The sequence below is a fragment of the Triturus cristatus genome, chromosome 3_1 (genome assembly GCF_964204655.1).
Source record: "Triturus cristatus chromosome 3_1, aTriCri1.1, whole genome shotgun sequence".
Lineage (NCBI taxonomy): Eukaryota > Metazoa > Chordata > Amphibia > Caudata > Salamandridae > Triturus > Triturus cristatus.
The window spans coordinates 805,589,818-805,603,399 of record NC_140583.1 but is presented as its reverse complement, the minus strand read 5'-3'; the positions used below and the strand labels follow the sequence as shown (position 1 = coordinate 805,603,399).

The 13,582-nt window shown below is 43.2% G+C and overlaps 1 protein-coding gene across 1 annotated transcript in view; it reads right to left on the bottom strand.

The window, feature by feature from the left end:
• The window catches only part of USP40 (ubiquitin specific peptidase 40), a 667,009-nt gene that overhangs the window by 174,262 nt on the left and 479,165 nt on the right, over positions 1-13,582 (bottom strand). Inside the window, exon 26 of the mRNA XM_085646205.1 lies at positions 7,761-7,855. Coding sequence (XP_085502331.1) covers positions 7,761-7,855 — 95 coding nt within the window. The remainder of the gene's footprint in view (positions 1-7,760; positions 7,856-13,582) is intronic.

Below are 13,582 nucleotides of genomic sequence, written 5' to 3'. Positions count from 1 at the left end.
CAATCTTCAGAGTCCAGACTCTTGGATACCCTTTCCGTTTTGGTGGGGGGGGGGGCGGGAGGGGGAGGTGCATGGTATGGAATGCACCTGGAGTTATATGGGGCTATAAAGCTTAGGACAACCAAGATCTCTAGGGTAGGATGTTGGGTGAGGAAAGGTGGCGATGGGCAATCATCCTATTCACAGGAGCCCCAGTGTTTGATATGGACCAAGACCCAAAAAGGATGTCAGTGAGGGCCTTGTTGAATGGGAGTATTGGTTCTGAAGGGGAGTTTCCTGGTTGCAGCCCCTCTGTCAAGACATTAGTCTTGACTGCCACTGAGGGCAGCTGAAGGTCCAGGACCTCAGTCGCCCTCTGCATCACCACTGTATAAGATGCTCCCTCCTCCATAGCCATGCTAGAGAGAGAAAGCATTTCAGTAACTGGAGAAGTATCCAGTCCACTCGCTTCACCCAGTTCCTCACATCAGTCCATGTTAGGGTTATTTTCATATGGCTGGTATTCCTCAGGGTCCAGCGACCCCCTCCCAGTCCTCCCCAAGTCCTAACCCAAGGGAATAGGCCTTAGGCTCCGATCTCATAGTCAAAGATCCCAATGATGCTCGATAGAGCATGGGTGAGGCCACTCCTTCTCCATATCGGAGATCAGAATGGGGATGGCTTTGCCGATGCATTGGCACCGGCCTTAAGGAAGGTTGGGTTGGTACGACTGGTCTGAATCGAGGAATGACTACTTGGGGCTCGAATGGAGCCGCAGTCGCGGAACCAGATGGGGCCCCTGCCAGCCCCGCAGGGCCCAAACACAGGCCAAAGGGGTCAGGACATCAAAAAATGAGGCGCATTGCCTCATAAAACTCTTTCAGTTGCATGGGTGTTGCTCAGGTCCCCGGAAAGTTGTAGAGGTGCAGAGTCTGCCCCAGCTCTACAACGGAGCCAGGCCTTGAATGCCGATGCTCCCTTGTCTCATTGGCCAACGGACAAGGAGAAGTCAAAGACCTCTTTGACGACTACTTCTTCTGACAGGACTTACCTGACTGTCTTAAAGACTTGGAGTGCGACGAGGATCTTTGACTTCACAACCACTCCAGGGACCTTACTCTCGACTGGTACCTCAAACGTCACGGTGTTGCACAAAAAGCAGTCACGAGCTTGAGGGAGCGCTCCCTTAAGGCCTTGGGATTCACTGCGTGGCAGTCAGAGCACGACTTTGAGGCATGCTCGAGGCAGCACAGGCAAACAAGATGCAGGTCTGTCACTGACACCGGTCGAGGACAGGCGCCTCAGGACTTGAATCCGGCCATTTTGGAAAACATTCCTACCACACCGGGAGGAAAATGAAAAAACAAAAGGAGTTGACGAAAAGTAAACGAAAATAAAAATATTAATAATAATAATTCCAGTCAAAAAGTGACTAACGGGGTAGTGCTTTCTACTGATGTCAGCGTGCCAAGGTGGCACCTACATAGGCGCTGTGGACGTCACTTCCAGATCAGATGACGCACACAAAGCCGGACACCAGCTACCGGCATATAGGGGTACTGCTTACGAAAAATCTTCTGGATCCAGTCTGAGGCCTGTGGAAACTCGAGGGGTAGGAATCTGCGGCTAGAAGTCTATCATAATATCACTAATAAGCACATTAAATAACTTAGCCACAATTACAGCCTTGCATGAAAGCCACAATTGAAGTCTTGCATGAAAGTTGAATGAGTTTTAGGTTTACCTGGTAAAAGTTTGTTAGCTAAATGATAACGTGAAATTGTACAGGATATTCACCTGGAAAGGGTCTTCTTTATAGTAGGGACCCTCTTCTAATTAATGGTACCATTATTACAAAATTTAGACTCAACCTCATTAAGTTTCCATAACGAGAAGATTTTCAAAGTTGAGGTAAAACTTTCTGTAGATCCTCTAACAGTCTTTAATAACAAGATTGTGAAGAACAACCTACAAGTTGACTTCTCCTGTAAGATGTAATAGTTGAAACCATACAGATAAAACTTTATAGATGAATACTGCAGCTCTGATCTCACTAGATGACGATACAGAAGAGCGTTTTTTTCAGGGCAAGGAACTGGATTAGTGACCCGCTGCTTTGGTCAGTTTGTTTTATTGCACAACCATCAGTCAGTCTGAAACAGAATGATGTCAGAAATGGTCCCTCTAGAAGGCTTATAAGAGACAGAGTGTTCCTTCTTCGACCTAAGTCCTTGAATCAACTTTGCGCTCAAATGAGAACCCTATCCCAAAAGGATGTCCTTATCTTTCCAAGAACCTCTTAAACTGTCAAGTCATTCAGACAATGACTTCGATAAGACACCTGATGCGACATCAGTCTGGGACAAGTGCCTTGTTATCTCTTTTTCAGGGTCAGATAATAACAATAAAATAAAGAATGTATTCTGAATTTACGTGTTTTATCTTATTTGTTTAGAATGTGTCTAAGACTAGCATCTTGATGCACACACGTTATATGAGACATTCCCAAGGCTATGTAAGAAATTCCCTTATCAGATAAGCCACAGTATTAAAGGCACAACAAGTTACCACTTGGGAGGAGAGGTGCTTTGCTCCAGAATCTCAAGCGAGATGCTGTCAGAAGAACTGACAGCGATTGCCAGACTGCTGAGATGCCACCACATCCTGTTCTGCGCTGAAAGTGGATACTGAGCCAAATCTAGGAGGAGAGGAGCTGATGTGTGTTTTCTTTTGGAGGGAACACTCTCTCCCAGCTACTAACCACAGCCTCCTGCTGTAACAGGTATGCCGCGCGTTGATTCTCCCTAAGAAAGTATAGATGCAAGTTACCCTATTCCAAGCTCCTAACATAGCACACAGAAGTAGGTTTTAGGGTGTTGGGTTGCTAGAAGATATTTCAACTATGGTAGAAGTGATCAGATTATTTTAGTTGTTTGTGACATGCTTTAATGCTGTTTTAACAATATTCTGTCTGGGTATTTTAGAGGTGCAAAGCAACAGGGTGAGCCTTTTGAAATAAACACAAGCATGAAGTATCTTTTCTCAGTGAATTACTTGAATGTGATATTGTAAAGAACGAAATTGGGCTTTCAAATTAAAACTGTGTCCCTGAATCCCGGTTTGGGACTGTGAGTAGCCTAAAAAGCATATATACCATATCAACTATGTATTGAGTGGGTCTACAACAACCTGCTATTTCACATTCAATTGCTGGTGCAACTAAGTTCACTATTGACACCTGTGGGTGTGAAAGCAAACCCTGTAGAGCTAAGTCAAGGTCTTACGTGACATGATGCCACTGAGCCCAGCAGCAATTAAATTTGTCTTGTTGGGTACACATAAGCTTTCTATTGAAAATACATCGGATTTATGGAATCCGCTCTCTCCCGTAAAGAAACAGTTTCCCTTGATGCGCATCTATAGATATGTCATGAAAATGGAGTGGTGTGTAAGTGGACTTCTGGTGGTTAATGTGGAGCCCAAGGGGCCAAGCAGAAAAGTAATGGCCTGGAAATCTTGAATCACTCGTTGGCGACTGGCCGCTTTTATCTAGAAGTCACCCAGGTAAAGATAAATTAATATTGACTATTTTCTTAAATAAGCGCTCCCACCTCAATGCATGTTGAGAATGTGCTGGAGTTCACTTGAGGCTGAATGGCAAGTTCTTGTAATGAAAATATGACTTCCTAATCTAACCTTCAGGAATTTTTACTTTCACACGCTAATGGCACATGAAAATACACAGGTATAATAGTCACTGCAAAATCCAAACTCCTAACTTGAGTAGAGAAAATAGCTGGTGCAGAGCCGGCAAGCACAGTTTTTTCCTCATGATCCACTTGGTAGCATATTTCACATATTATTTTCTCAGGGCTTTTTGTTTGTATCAAGAAACATCTCAAATAAATCCCTTTTAATTTTTAGCAAGTATGACTTTCTATGGCATGGTTTTGGAAAAGAACGATCTCTTTGTGCAAAAAATACATGCATGAATTGGTGAAATCCTCAATGGTGACATGTAGGCATTGGAGACATCACCAATGATGAAGACTTGAACTAAAGAGCAAAACCACCACACACAATATTCAGCACTGGTCTTTGATTATGTTTTGCCATTCTACATGAAAAACAAGATCACACCATCCTGCATGAGGCATGGCAGAGTGTGGACAGGAAATTTGGGGGCAGGGGGCAGGGGGCAGTGAAGGGGGAGGGAGGGTGGAGTCCTTATCTATAATCAGATGGGAACTCCTCAAAAGAGGTCTGCTGCAAACCTTTATTTCAGAATAATCTTCTCTGGTGAAAGGGCTGTCACCAAGATTGGTGTTTATATGATCAGATTCACCCTCAACTGGAATGGAGGGTGATAGTCTGGGAGTAAATACTACTACTTAAAAACCTTAATTTCTCCCCTCACCCTATTGCTCCTGAAGTTTCCACCTTGTTTTTCATTCTTGCATTTACTTGTCTGGAAATGCACCAAAACAGACTGCACCAGAGAAAGGGAAATTGATAATCTTCAACTGCAAATTCTTCTTCAGCATTGACAACTGTAGCCACAAAGATCACCTTCGAGAAATCCCATAGCAATACTCCAATCGATAAATCTGCAGATTCCAGATATGGGCTAATAACTTGATTTGAAAGCCACATGGGGAAATGTACAACTTTGGCAAAGCTCCATCTATTTCTCTCTCTAAAGGACTGGATGGATTCCCTCACGGGTTTATCATAGCAGCGGAATAAAGCACTAGCTGCTTTTTTTTTTTTTTACAATGCATTCTGTTTCACACATATTCCTGACAATCAAGTACTGCCTGACGTTTTCGTCAAAGCTATGACAAAGTCTGTCTTAAGGTTGGACCTGAGAAAAAGAGGATCTTGTTTGGAAAGTCGGTATTCTTTCAGTGATCTGGGTACAGTCACCTTAATGATTGCTGGGGTCAAATATTTCTCTTCTGCCAATTCCAAAACATCCAGCACCAAGGGAAGCAAGTGTCTTGGCTGTAATCTTGGCCACAAGGTTTTTATTTATGAACAAAAAAAAACCCACTGCCGGTGGCTACTCAAGCGGAATATTAGATTTTGCAGATCTCAATATCGAGACATCATGGATTTTCGAGATATCATGAATAAAGAGATATGTGAAAGATATCCAGGAGGAGATATTAGTTTGTGCGATGCTGAATTCTAGATCTCTGAATCTACATTCAAACCCCTTCTTGGTGCAGGAAGTCAGTGTATTTCCTTCTTTTAAAGAGGTGGATCACTCTATGGACCAGAAGAAAAAGCTGACGGGAGGCATCAGTAAATTGGTCGGAACTGGCATCAGAAACATAGTGATAGGTTGTAGGGCCCACTCGATGTAGGAAACAAAGACATTTGCCTAGTCAGAACGAGAACCTGCAGGGAACCATGAGGAAGATTCAGAGGTGGTAGTGGTATTTGCAGAGAGTCATCAGAAGTAATAAATATCATTTGAGGTTCAGGTCACTTTGGACAGCTCATTAAAGATACTTGACAACAAAATTACATTTCCTGCTGTCAAATCTCTTGGTGTAACATCAATGTTTTGAGTGTCGTCATTGAGAGGAATTATGAGTTTCTTCAAGTCTAAATATCAATGCTTCGAGTGCTCCAATGCAAAGTGAAGAGACAGAGGCATGAATGTAAGTGTATCCCTTTACGTCAAAAGAAGTTTCTGCTTTGAAGTTGTACCAGATTCAATATATATCTAACTTTGACAATGAGGATATAGCTACTGCACCTGGGCTAAACACAGAGACCATCAATATGGTAGAAAATGCCAAGCAAGTCAAGAACGCTTATGTCTCTTTTACCTCTTTGTTTCCCTGGATTACTCTCAGTGGGGGTCTTTTGGGATGAGAGTAGAATTTCAGATGGATTGTTTTCCCTTTTTTGCTCAGGCATGCTCCTTCTGAACCTTTTTAGTAAACATCTTCCTCCTTCCCCAAAAGGCCTTTACTATCTTTCAACTTCGTCCTTCGCATTTTCAGGCTAAAGTCACTTTCTTTGGATCAATGTCAGGAGAAAGAATGACTGACACACTGACACACACACACACACACACACACACACACACATACTGACACACACACACACACACACACACACACACACACACACACACACACACACACACACACACACACACACACACACACACACACACACACACACACACACACACACACACACACACACACACACACACACACACACACACACACACACACACACATGATAAGTTACCATCTTCTTTCTTCCACACAATGGGCACTTAAACAGCGAAAGCATTGTGGAAATTTTGGAAAAGCTGTACTGATGACAGTGAAAAACAGATAAACACACCAAATTGCCTATGCCATAAGGTGAAGTTGTTCAACTGAAGAAAAAGAGGACAAGGATCTAAAAAGGTCCAGAAAAAAATTGTGTTCTTGATTCCTTCTCACATGAACTAGAAACAAAAGAAATGAGCCTGTGCCAATAAAAGGCATGTAGAGATTAGAAAAGGGCTGAAGCTCCTTAAGCAGTAGTTGCTAGATTCACTCTTTTTAATTGAAGCTGTTTATCAGTCTACCTATCCCTTCATTTTTGTTTAAATAACCATTTCATGTGGACAACAGGTTCAAGGCAGAAACCACAATTATATTTTATGTCTTTTCTTTTTATTTCTGAATAAGCCATTGGCAATTTCTGGCTGTAAAATTCATTCTTACACAGGCTGCTATATTTATATATTTGAAATTAAAAATGCTGATTTCTGTACCATTATGTAAGGCTTTGTATGTGGTAAAAGTGTTCAACAAACCGCATAACTGGATAGGAATATCCAAATGTTTATCACTATCAATTAAATCCAACAGTAGGAAGCTCTCAACAAAGAGACAATAATACCAAAGCCAGTGTAGAGCGCTCTTGAGAAGACTGCTTTTTGATAGATCCACTTACCGCTGTGGTGATCAAGAATATAATATCTAACTGGAATGAGGGAAAATAACCTAGGTTCGTAGTTGAACAGCATGTGTAAGACATTTACTTAGATCTGAGAATCTTTCCCTTCTCAACAAAGAGATGATACCAGCATCAGAAGTCTATGAGACTATATCTGCAGAGAGCTCAAACTCATAGCTAGATTGATATATTCATCCTTGTTTTTTGTACTATGCTGAACATCTATACCTCATTGAATTGAGATTATAGATTGAGATCTGCGTGGATCTGAGTTTATGCTTGACACATAACCAGACTAAGTTTTCAGTGGAGTGTATAAAGAATTGAGTTTGTTTCCCTCTTTCTTCTTGCACATCCTCATTCAACTATTAAAGCAATAACTCATATTTCCTAGAGTTAATTTAGACTGTTTATCCATTAAATAGCAATATATTTTATGTAAGTACCAGTCCATTGAGTATTTCAACTCCACTTGTTACAAAAGTGATATAGCTTTGGATATCTTAAAATACATATTTTTCCATGTACGTAGCTACTGTTTTGTAATCTTAATTTGTTGAGAAAAACTGTTAATAGGGATATATGAATATAAAATAACCTATTAAGAAAGAGGCAAACTTCGAATGGGCACGTTGAAACATTTTTCATAACTGAAATATAGCATTTTTTTACAATCTCATATTATTCCTGAGGTGACGTTCTGGGAGCCCAAGAGTGACTTAGACAGAGAAACATTTGGTGATTTATACTGCACAGGAATTATACACAGATAAACCTTTGGCGCTGTGCAATAGTCTCTCACTCACTTGTGTTTTCAGATCTTCCAGTGAACTCTCAAGCGGAATTTCAAGATCACCTCCATAGCTCAGCTCCATCTCGGAGTGTTCCGAATCTGGGGCATCTGCAAAACAGGTGTGTGATACGAAGATTGGGAAAAGGACAAAGCAAGACCATTCAAAGGAGCAACACATGCATAAACAGAAAACAAGCACTCGCTGTGTGCTCTGGAGTAAGAAATGGCCCGGCAGCAATGAACAGAGAAGAGGCACGTTCAATATGCACACACAAGGCACGCAAGAAAATGGACAGGGCCCTTGAGAAGTGGGAAATGTCTTTTCACACCAACACTAGGTTAAAGCTCTGACAGATGAGAAATACATGAATTGTGTACATAAGAAATAGCCCAAATAACACCAAGCTCACAGAGAGACGGTGCATATCATGTACATGAGCAAACTGAACAGCAACCAAGGACAAAGCAAAACGAATGCACAAATAATCCAGGGCCATTCAAGTGTGAGTCAAAGATTCATCCTTCTGAGTTCGATTTCTAGGTTAAATTGTCTTATCTTCAAATCTGACATTTTTACTTTACCTATGGTGCTGAGCTTAGGTAACACAATAGCATGGCCATATGCTAACGAGCAGTCCTGTGCCGGGAATTAGATTGTTAAAATGATCAAAGCATACTAATATGCAATGGTAATCCATCAGTACTGCCTAACCTATAATATAACGTAAGGTTAAGACAAAGTAAGGAAGGCTAATACTTAGTCCCAAATCTTTCATAAAAGCAGGTTTTTATCATATTTGCAGGAGAAGTTAGCAGATGAAACTTAAATCAGCCATAGTGTTAATATCCACCCTTTTCCTGCACACTAGGCAGGCCATAAATATTTGTGTGGGTTGAGAACTGCTGTTTACCGTCAGTGTCCCAAGACCACCAGTACACTTGTACACTAATTAACTACTTAATTATTTATTTTTTAAACTCACTTCATTTGCATTTAGGTGAAAAAAACATTTACAAGAGCAATACATTGCTGTAAACTAAAGGATCATCACTATTCTACAGTCAATAAAGTACATGTTTTCAGTACACGATTTCCGGCATCTCTCTCCAGCAGTCACTGGATTGGTTACTATATTTATGGAAAGGTCAGTAACCCAGGCCTGTGTCTTTTATGGGGGTGTCAATCTGACTCTCTCCTTCCCTGGTACCGATACTGAGGCCGGTTGCGCCATATAGTCTGTGGCAGGTATCGAGCCCAGCCTTCCATTTAATGAATCTCTGGTAAATAATTTTGCTCCAGTTTTGTACCATGTCCCTTTTTGCTAATACCATCACCAGACTTACTAGAGCCACATTTGCCTGCATGTATACCTCATGCTATAGAATGTTCAGTAGAACTAATTTCTGAGTGAAGTCAGGTTGGTGGCCTAGAACCGCTTGGAATGTTTGAACAATGCCTTTCCATAAGGGGCAAATGCATGGAGGAAGTTGCCATGCTCAGTCAGGCACCCAAGGCAAGTTGAAGTGGACACCTATACTTATGCCATAAACATGTTGAGGTGAACTAGATCCTATGCAGGAATTTAACTTATATCTGATTGAAATCACTGTTTCAGCACCATGAATGCAAATGCCCGTTCCTCCTCTTCAAGTGGGCCTTCACCCACCTCCCACGCCTGTCTCAGTTATAAAATGTGTCCTGGGTGTGTATAACAAGAAATCTATAGATTCTAGAAATCTTTCCCATTGCTGACATTTTGGCTTCCAATGGCTTAAAGGCAGGCACCTCTTCCAATGTGGCAAATTGTGATTAATAGCTTGTTTGAGCTTTACAAATGCATGTATATTTAACGTTATCATTGATTGTGCCATCTTTTCCCACACAGATCATTTATATAGGACATACAGCTTTGCTTATTGTATAAGACGTTGGGAAAACCGTTATCATTGTTATAAATTCTGTTTATTTATGTGATGGTAAAGTCCTACAAGTATTTACCCAAATCGTAAAATAGATTGAATAATGGTCTTTTTAAACGATTTTGTATGAATAAAAAGTTTGTTTTATTGATAATCATGGTCATATACATCCAATAGACCAGTAGTTGCCTAGGGAGCTTTTTTTTTAACAATCGCCATTTTTTTTAACAATCATTTGAGCTCTAGGCAATGAGAGACTTGTGAGTGCATTAATCCAAATTTCTCTCTTAGTTAGTCAAATTACTTCATCTGGCCAGAGGAGCCTATCGCCCTAGCATGGACATTTTTAGTCTATGAGGGTACGTCTGCCATGTCCAGCCCTCCATTCGCACTCATGGGAACCCATTCTGCAAGAGGAAAAAAATCTCATCAAGGACGTGAGGCTCTTTAGAAAACAGGCGGGAAGTCAAAAACAATAGTTTTGCCAAACATACAGCACTTTGGACAGGGACACCCCCTTGACCAATGCCAGCCAACCTACCAGTGATAGTGGAAAGGAGGAACACTGCCTAGTATAGTAAGTATATTCTCTGACCAGACAGACTCCTTGTTCGCTCTTGAAAACTCTGATACTTGAACCCGTCACGTTTATCTGAATTCCCGCCTGTCCATTCCAGGCAATCACATCAGTAGTGACATTAAGAGGGAATAATCTACATATGGTCCAGCTGGCTCAGAGCACAGAGTTGGTGTCAAACTGATCGAGGATTTGTACGGCCCGTGGTCCTGAGTCAAGGGGATTACACAGGTATATCAAGAGATTATCAGCCTATAAGGACACTTTGCCTTCTGTGGGTTGTGACGTGCAAAGGACTGCCAGCCGTGCGGCTACTCTGGGCATCTGGATGAAGGATCCAATAGCCAGAGCAAGTAACAGTGGTGCGAATGGATTTCCCTGATGGGTGCCCTACCTTAGGTGAAAGAATCTGAAAGGTCTCCTCGCTTACTCACACACACAATGGGTTTATTACACAGCAGACAAACAAAAGAAAAAAGGTCAGGTTGAAGCTCATATGAGTGAGAGGTAGGACTAGGTAGTCTCAGGTGAAGTTACTAAAAGACTTTTTTAAATTCTATCAGTAGCATTGCAAGGGGTTTCAACCATCGGTTTCTCAAGGCTAGTGCGTTGAACAGCCACCATACGTTATGGTGCATGGATTTATTTGGCATGAAGCCACTTTGGTCTTGATAGACCAATTTATTAATAATCGTAAGGAGAGGGTTAACTAGGACATTGCTACAATTTTCTTTACCTCAGGGTTGATAATTGAAATGTGTTTATACAAGGCTCCTCTATACAATAGGTGGTTTAATTTTAAGTAAACTGTGATGACGACGTAACCTTGGTCCCGTGAGAGACAGATGGCATCCCCTGGTGTTGTAAATACATGGACAGTTGTGGTTATAACCCCACTTGGCCCTGGAATTTTACCTGAATGAACAAGTTACTTACCACCTTCGGTAAAGCATTATCTGGCAGAGACTATCTAGCTGCAGATTCCTTACCTTTCAATTTCCCAGGTCTCAGGCGGGATCAGGAAACTTTTGCTGAGCAATACCCTTGCGCGCGATGTCGGGTGGCTCCATTCGGCTCCGCGTGACGTCTGTTATGGAGACGCGGTGCCTACATAGGCACCACCCAGGCGCCCGAATGTCAGTACTTGTCGTTTTTCCAAGCCAGAAGCACAGAGCCACGAAGTAACTGATGTAAACGTGTGCAAAACTGAAAGAGGAGAAACCCTAGACCTACAACATCAGTCCACAAAACGGGGAGATATGGGTGGGGCTTTAAGGAATCTGCAGCTAGATAGAGTCTCTACCAGATAATGCGTTACCGAAGGTAAGTAACTTGTTTATCTGATAGAGACTTCTGGCTGCAGATTCCTTACCTTTGAATTAGATAACCAAGCCATTCCTCCCGGCGGTGGGTTGCGGACTCATGGGCTAGACTAAAAAGTCTTGCAGGACTGAGCGGGTAAAGTGCCCGTCCCTGCGCACTTGATCATCAAGGCAATAATGTTTTGCGAACGTGTGCAATGAGGCCCACGCCGCTGCCTGACAGATGTCTTGGACTTGGATACCCCGAGCCAAGGCCGTAGTAGCAGCTTTTCCCCTGGTGGAGTGGGCCCCTAATCCCTCAGAGGGCTGCTTCTTTGCCAAGGCATAACAGATTCTAATGCAGAGAACAACCCAGCGAGAGATGGTTCTTTTCTGCACTGCCTTTCCCTTCTTTGCTCTCACAAACCCCACAAAGAGTTGGTCATCCACCCGGAACTCTCCTGTGTGGTCAAGGTAGAACAACAACGCTCTTTCTGGGTCCAGTTAGTGGAGATGCTCCTCTTCCTTAGAGGGATGTGGGGGAGCAAAGAAGGTGGGCAAAGTAATGGACTGACCCAGATGAAATGGCATCACAACCTTTGGTAAAAATGATGCCCTGGTGCGAAGGACCACCTTGTCCGGAAAGGACATAAGATAAGGAGGCAAGCTGGATAACGCCTGTAATTCGCTCACCCTCCGGGCTGATGTGATCGCCTATAGAAGGCTGTTTTTATGGTCAACAGCCGGAGGGGACAATTGTGCAAAGGCTCGAAAGGAGCGCACATCAGATAAGTGAGGACCAAATAAAGGTCCCATTGAGGCATAACAAAGGGTGTAGGTGGACATAAATGAACCAACCCTTTCAAAAATCTATTTACAATAGGAGATTTAAAGAGGGAAGGCTGGTCTGGCAGCCGCAAAAAAGCAGACTGAGCAGACAGGTAACCCTAGAGAGTTCTCAAGGAAGAGCCCTGCTGGGCAAGGGTAAGAGTGAACAAAAGGACAGTAGAAAGAGGATCAATAGACCTTTCTCTACAGTACAATACAAGTTTCTGCCAACGGCAGGCGTATACCGACTTAGTGGAGGGCCGCCTAGCCGCAAGAATAACATTACAGACTTCGTGAGGAAGGGCAAAAACTATCAACTGCTGCCGCTCAATCTCCATGCATGGAGGCGCAGAGTTGACAGGTTCGGGTGGAGAACCCTCCCTTGCTGCTGGGACAGAAGATCCTCCCGAAGGGGCAGCCTGATGGGAGGATCGACATTCATACTCAGAAGCTCTGGATACCAGACTCTCCTTGACCAGTCCGGCACCACAAGGATAACCTGGGCCCGGTCGCTCCTGATCTTCTTCAGAACCCTGGGCAGGAGTGATATGGGCGGAAAGGCGTACAACAGGCCTGAGCTCCACTCAAGACGAAACGCGTCGCTGAGCGAAAGCCGCTTTGGAAACTCCATCGCGCAGTACTGCTGACATTGTGCGTTCTCATCAAAGGCGAAGAAATCTAACCAAGGTTCTCCCCACTGCTGAAAGAGACCTTGTGCCACCTCCGACTGGAGGCACCATTTGTGATCCGCTAGGCATCGACGGCTGAAATCGTCTGCCCTGACGTTCAGAGAATCTGTCAGGTGTTGAACCACCAGGGTTATGCCCTGCTGTTCCAGCCATGTCCAGAGACGCAGGGCCTCTTGACAAAGGGTCCACGACCCCACCCCGCCTTGCTTATTGCAGTACCACATGGCGGTGGTGGTGTCTGTGAACATCTGCACCAACTTCCCCTTGACAGAGGGAAGAAATGCTTTCAATGCCAAGTGAATCACTCGGAGCTCCAACAAGTTTATGCGGAGCCCCATCTCCGCAGGAGACCAGTGACCCCTGAACTCCATCTCTGCCAAGTGGCTGCCCCATCCCAGAAGTGACGCATCCGTCACGACTGTAAATAAATCTGGTTGGGTAAGAGAGAGAGGTCTGCCTTTGACCCAATCTCGATTCGTTAACCACCATTGCAGATCCTTCGCAGTTCTTTCCGAGATCT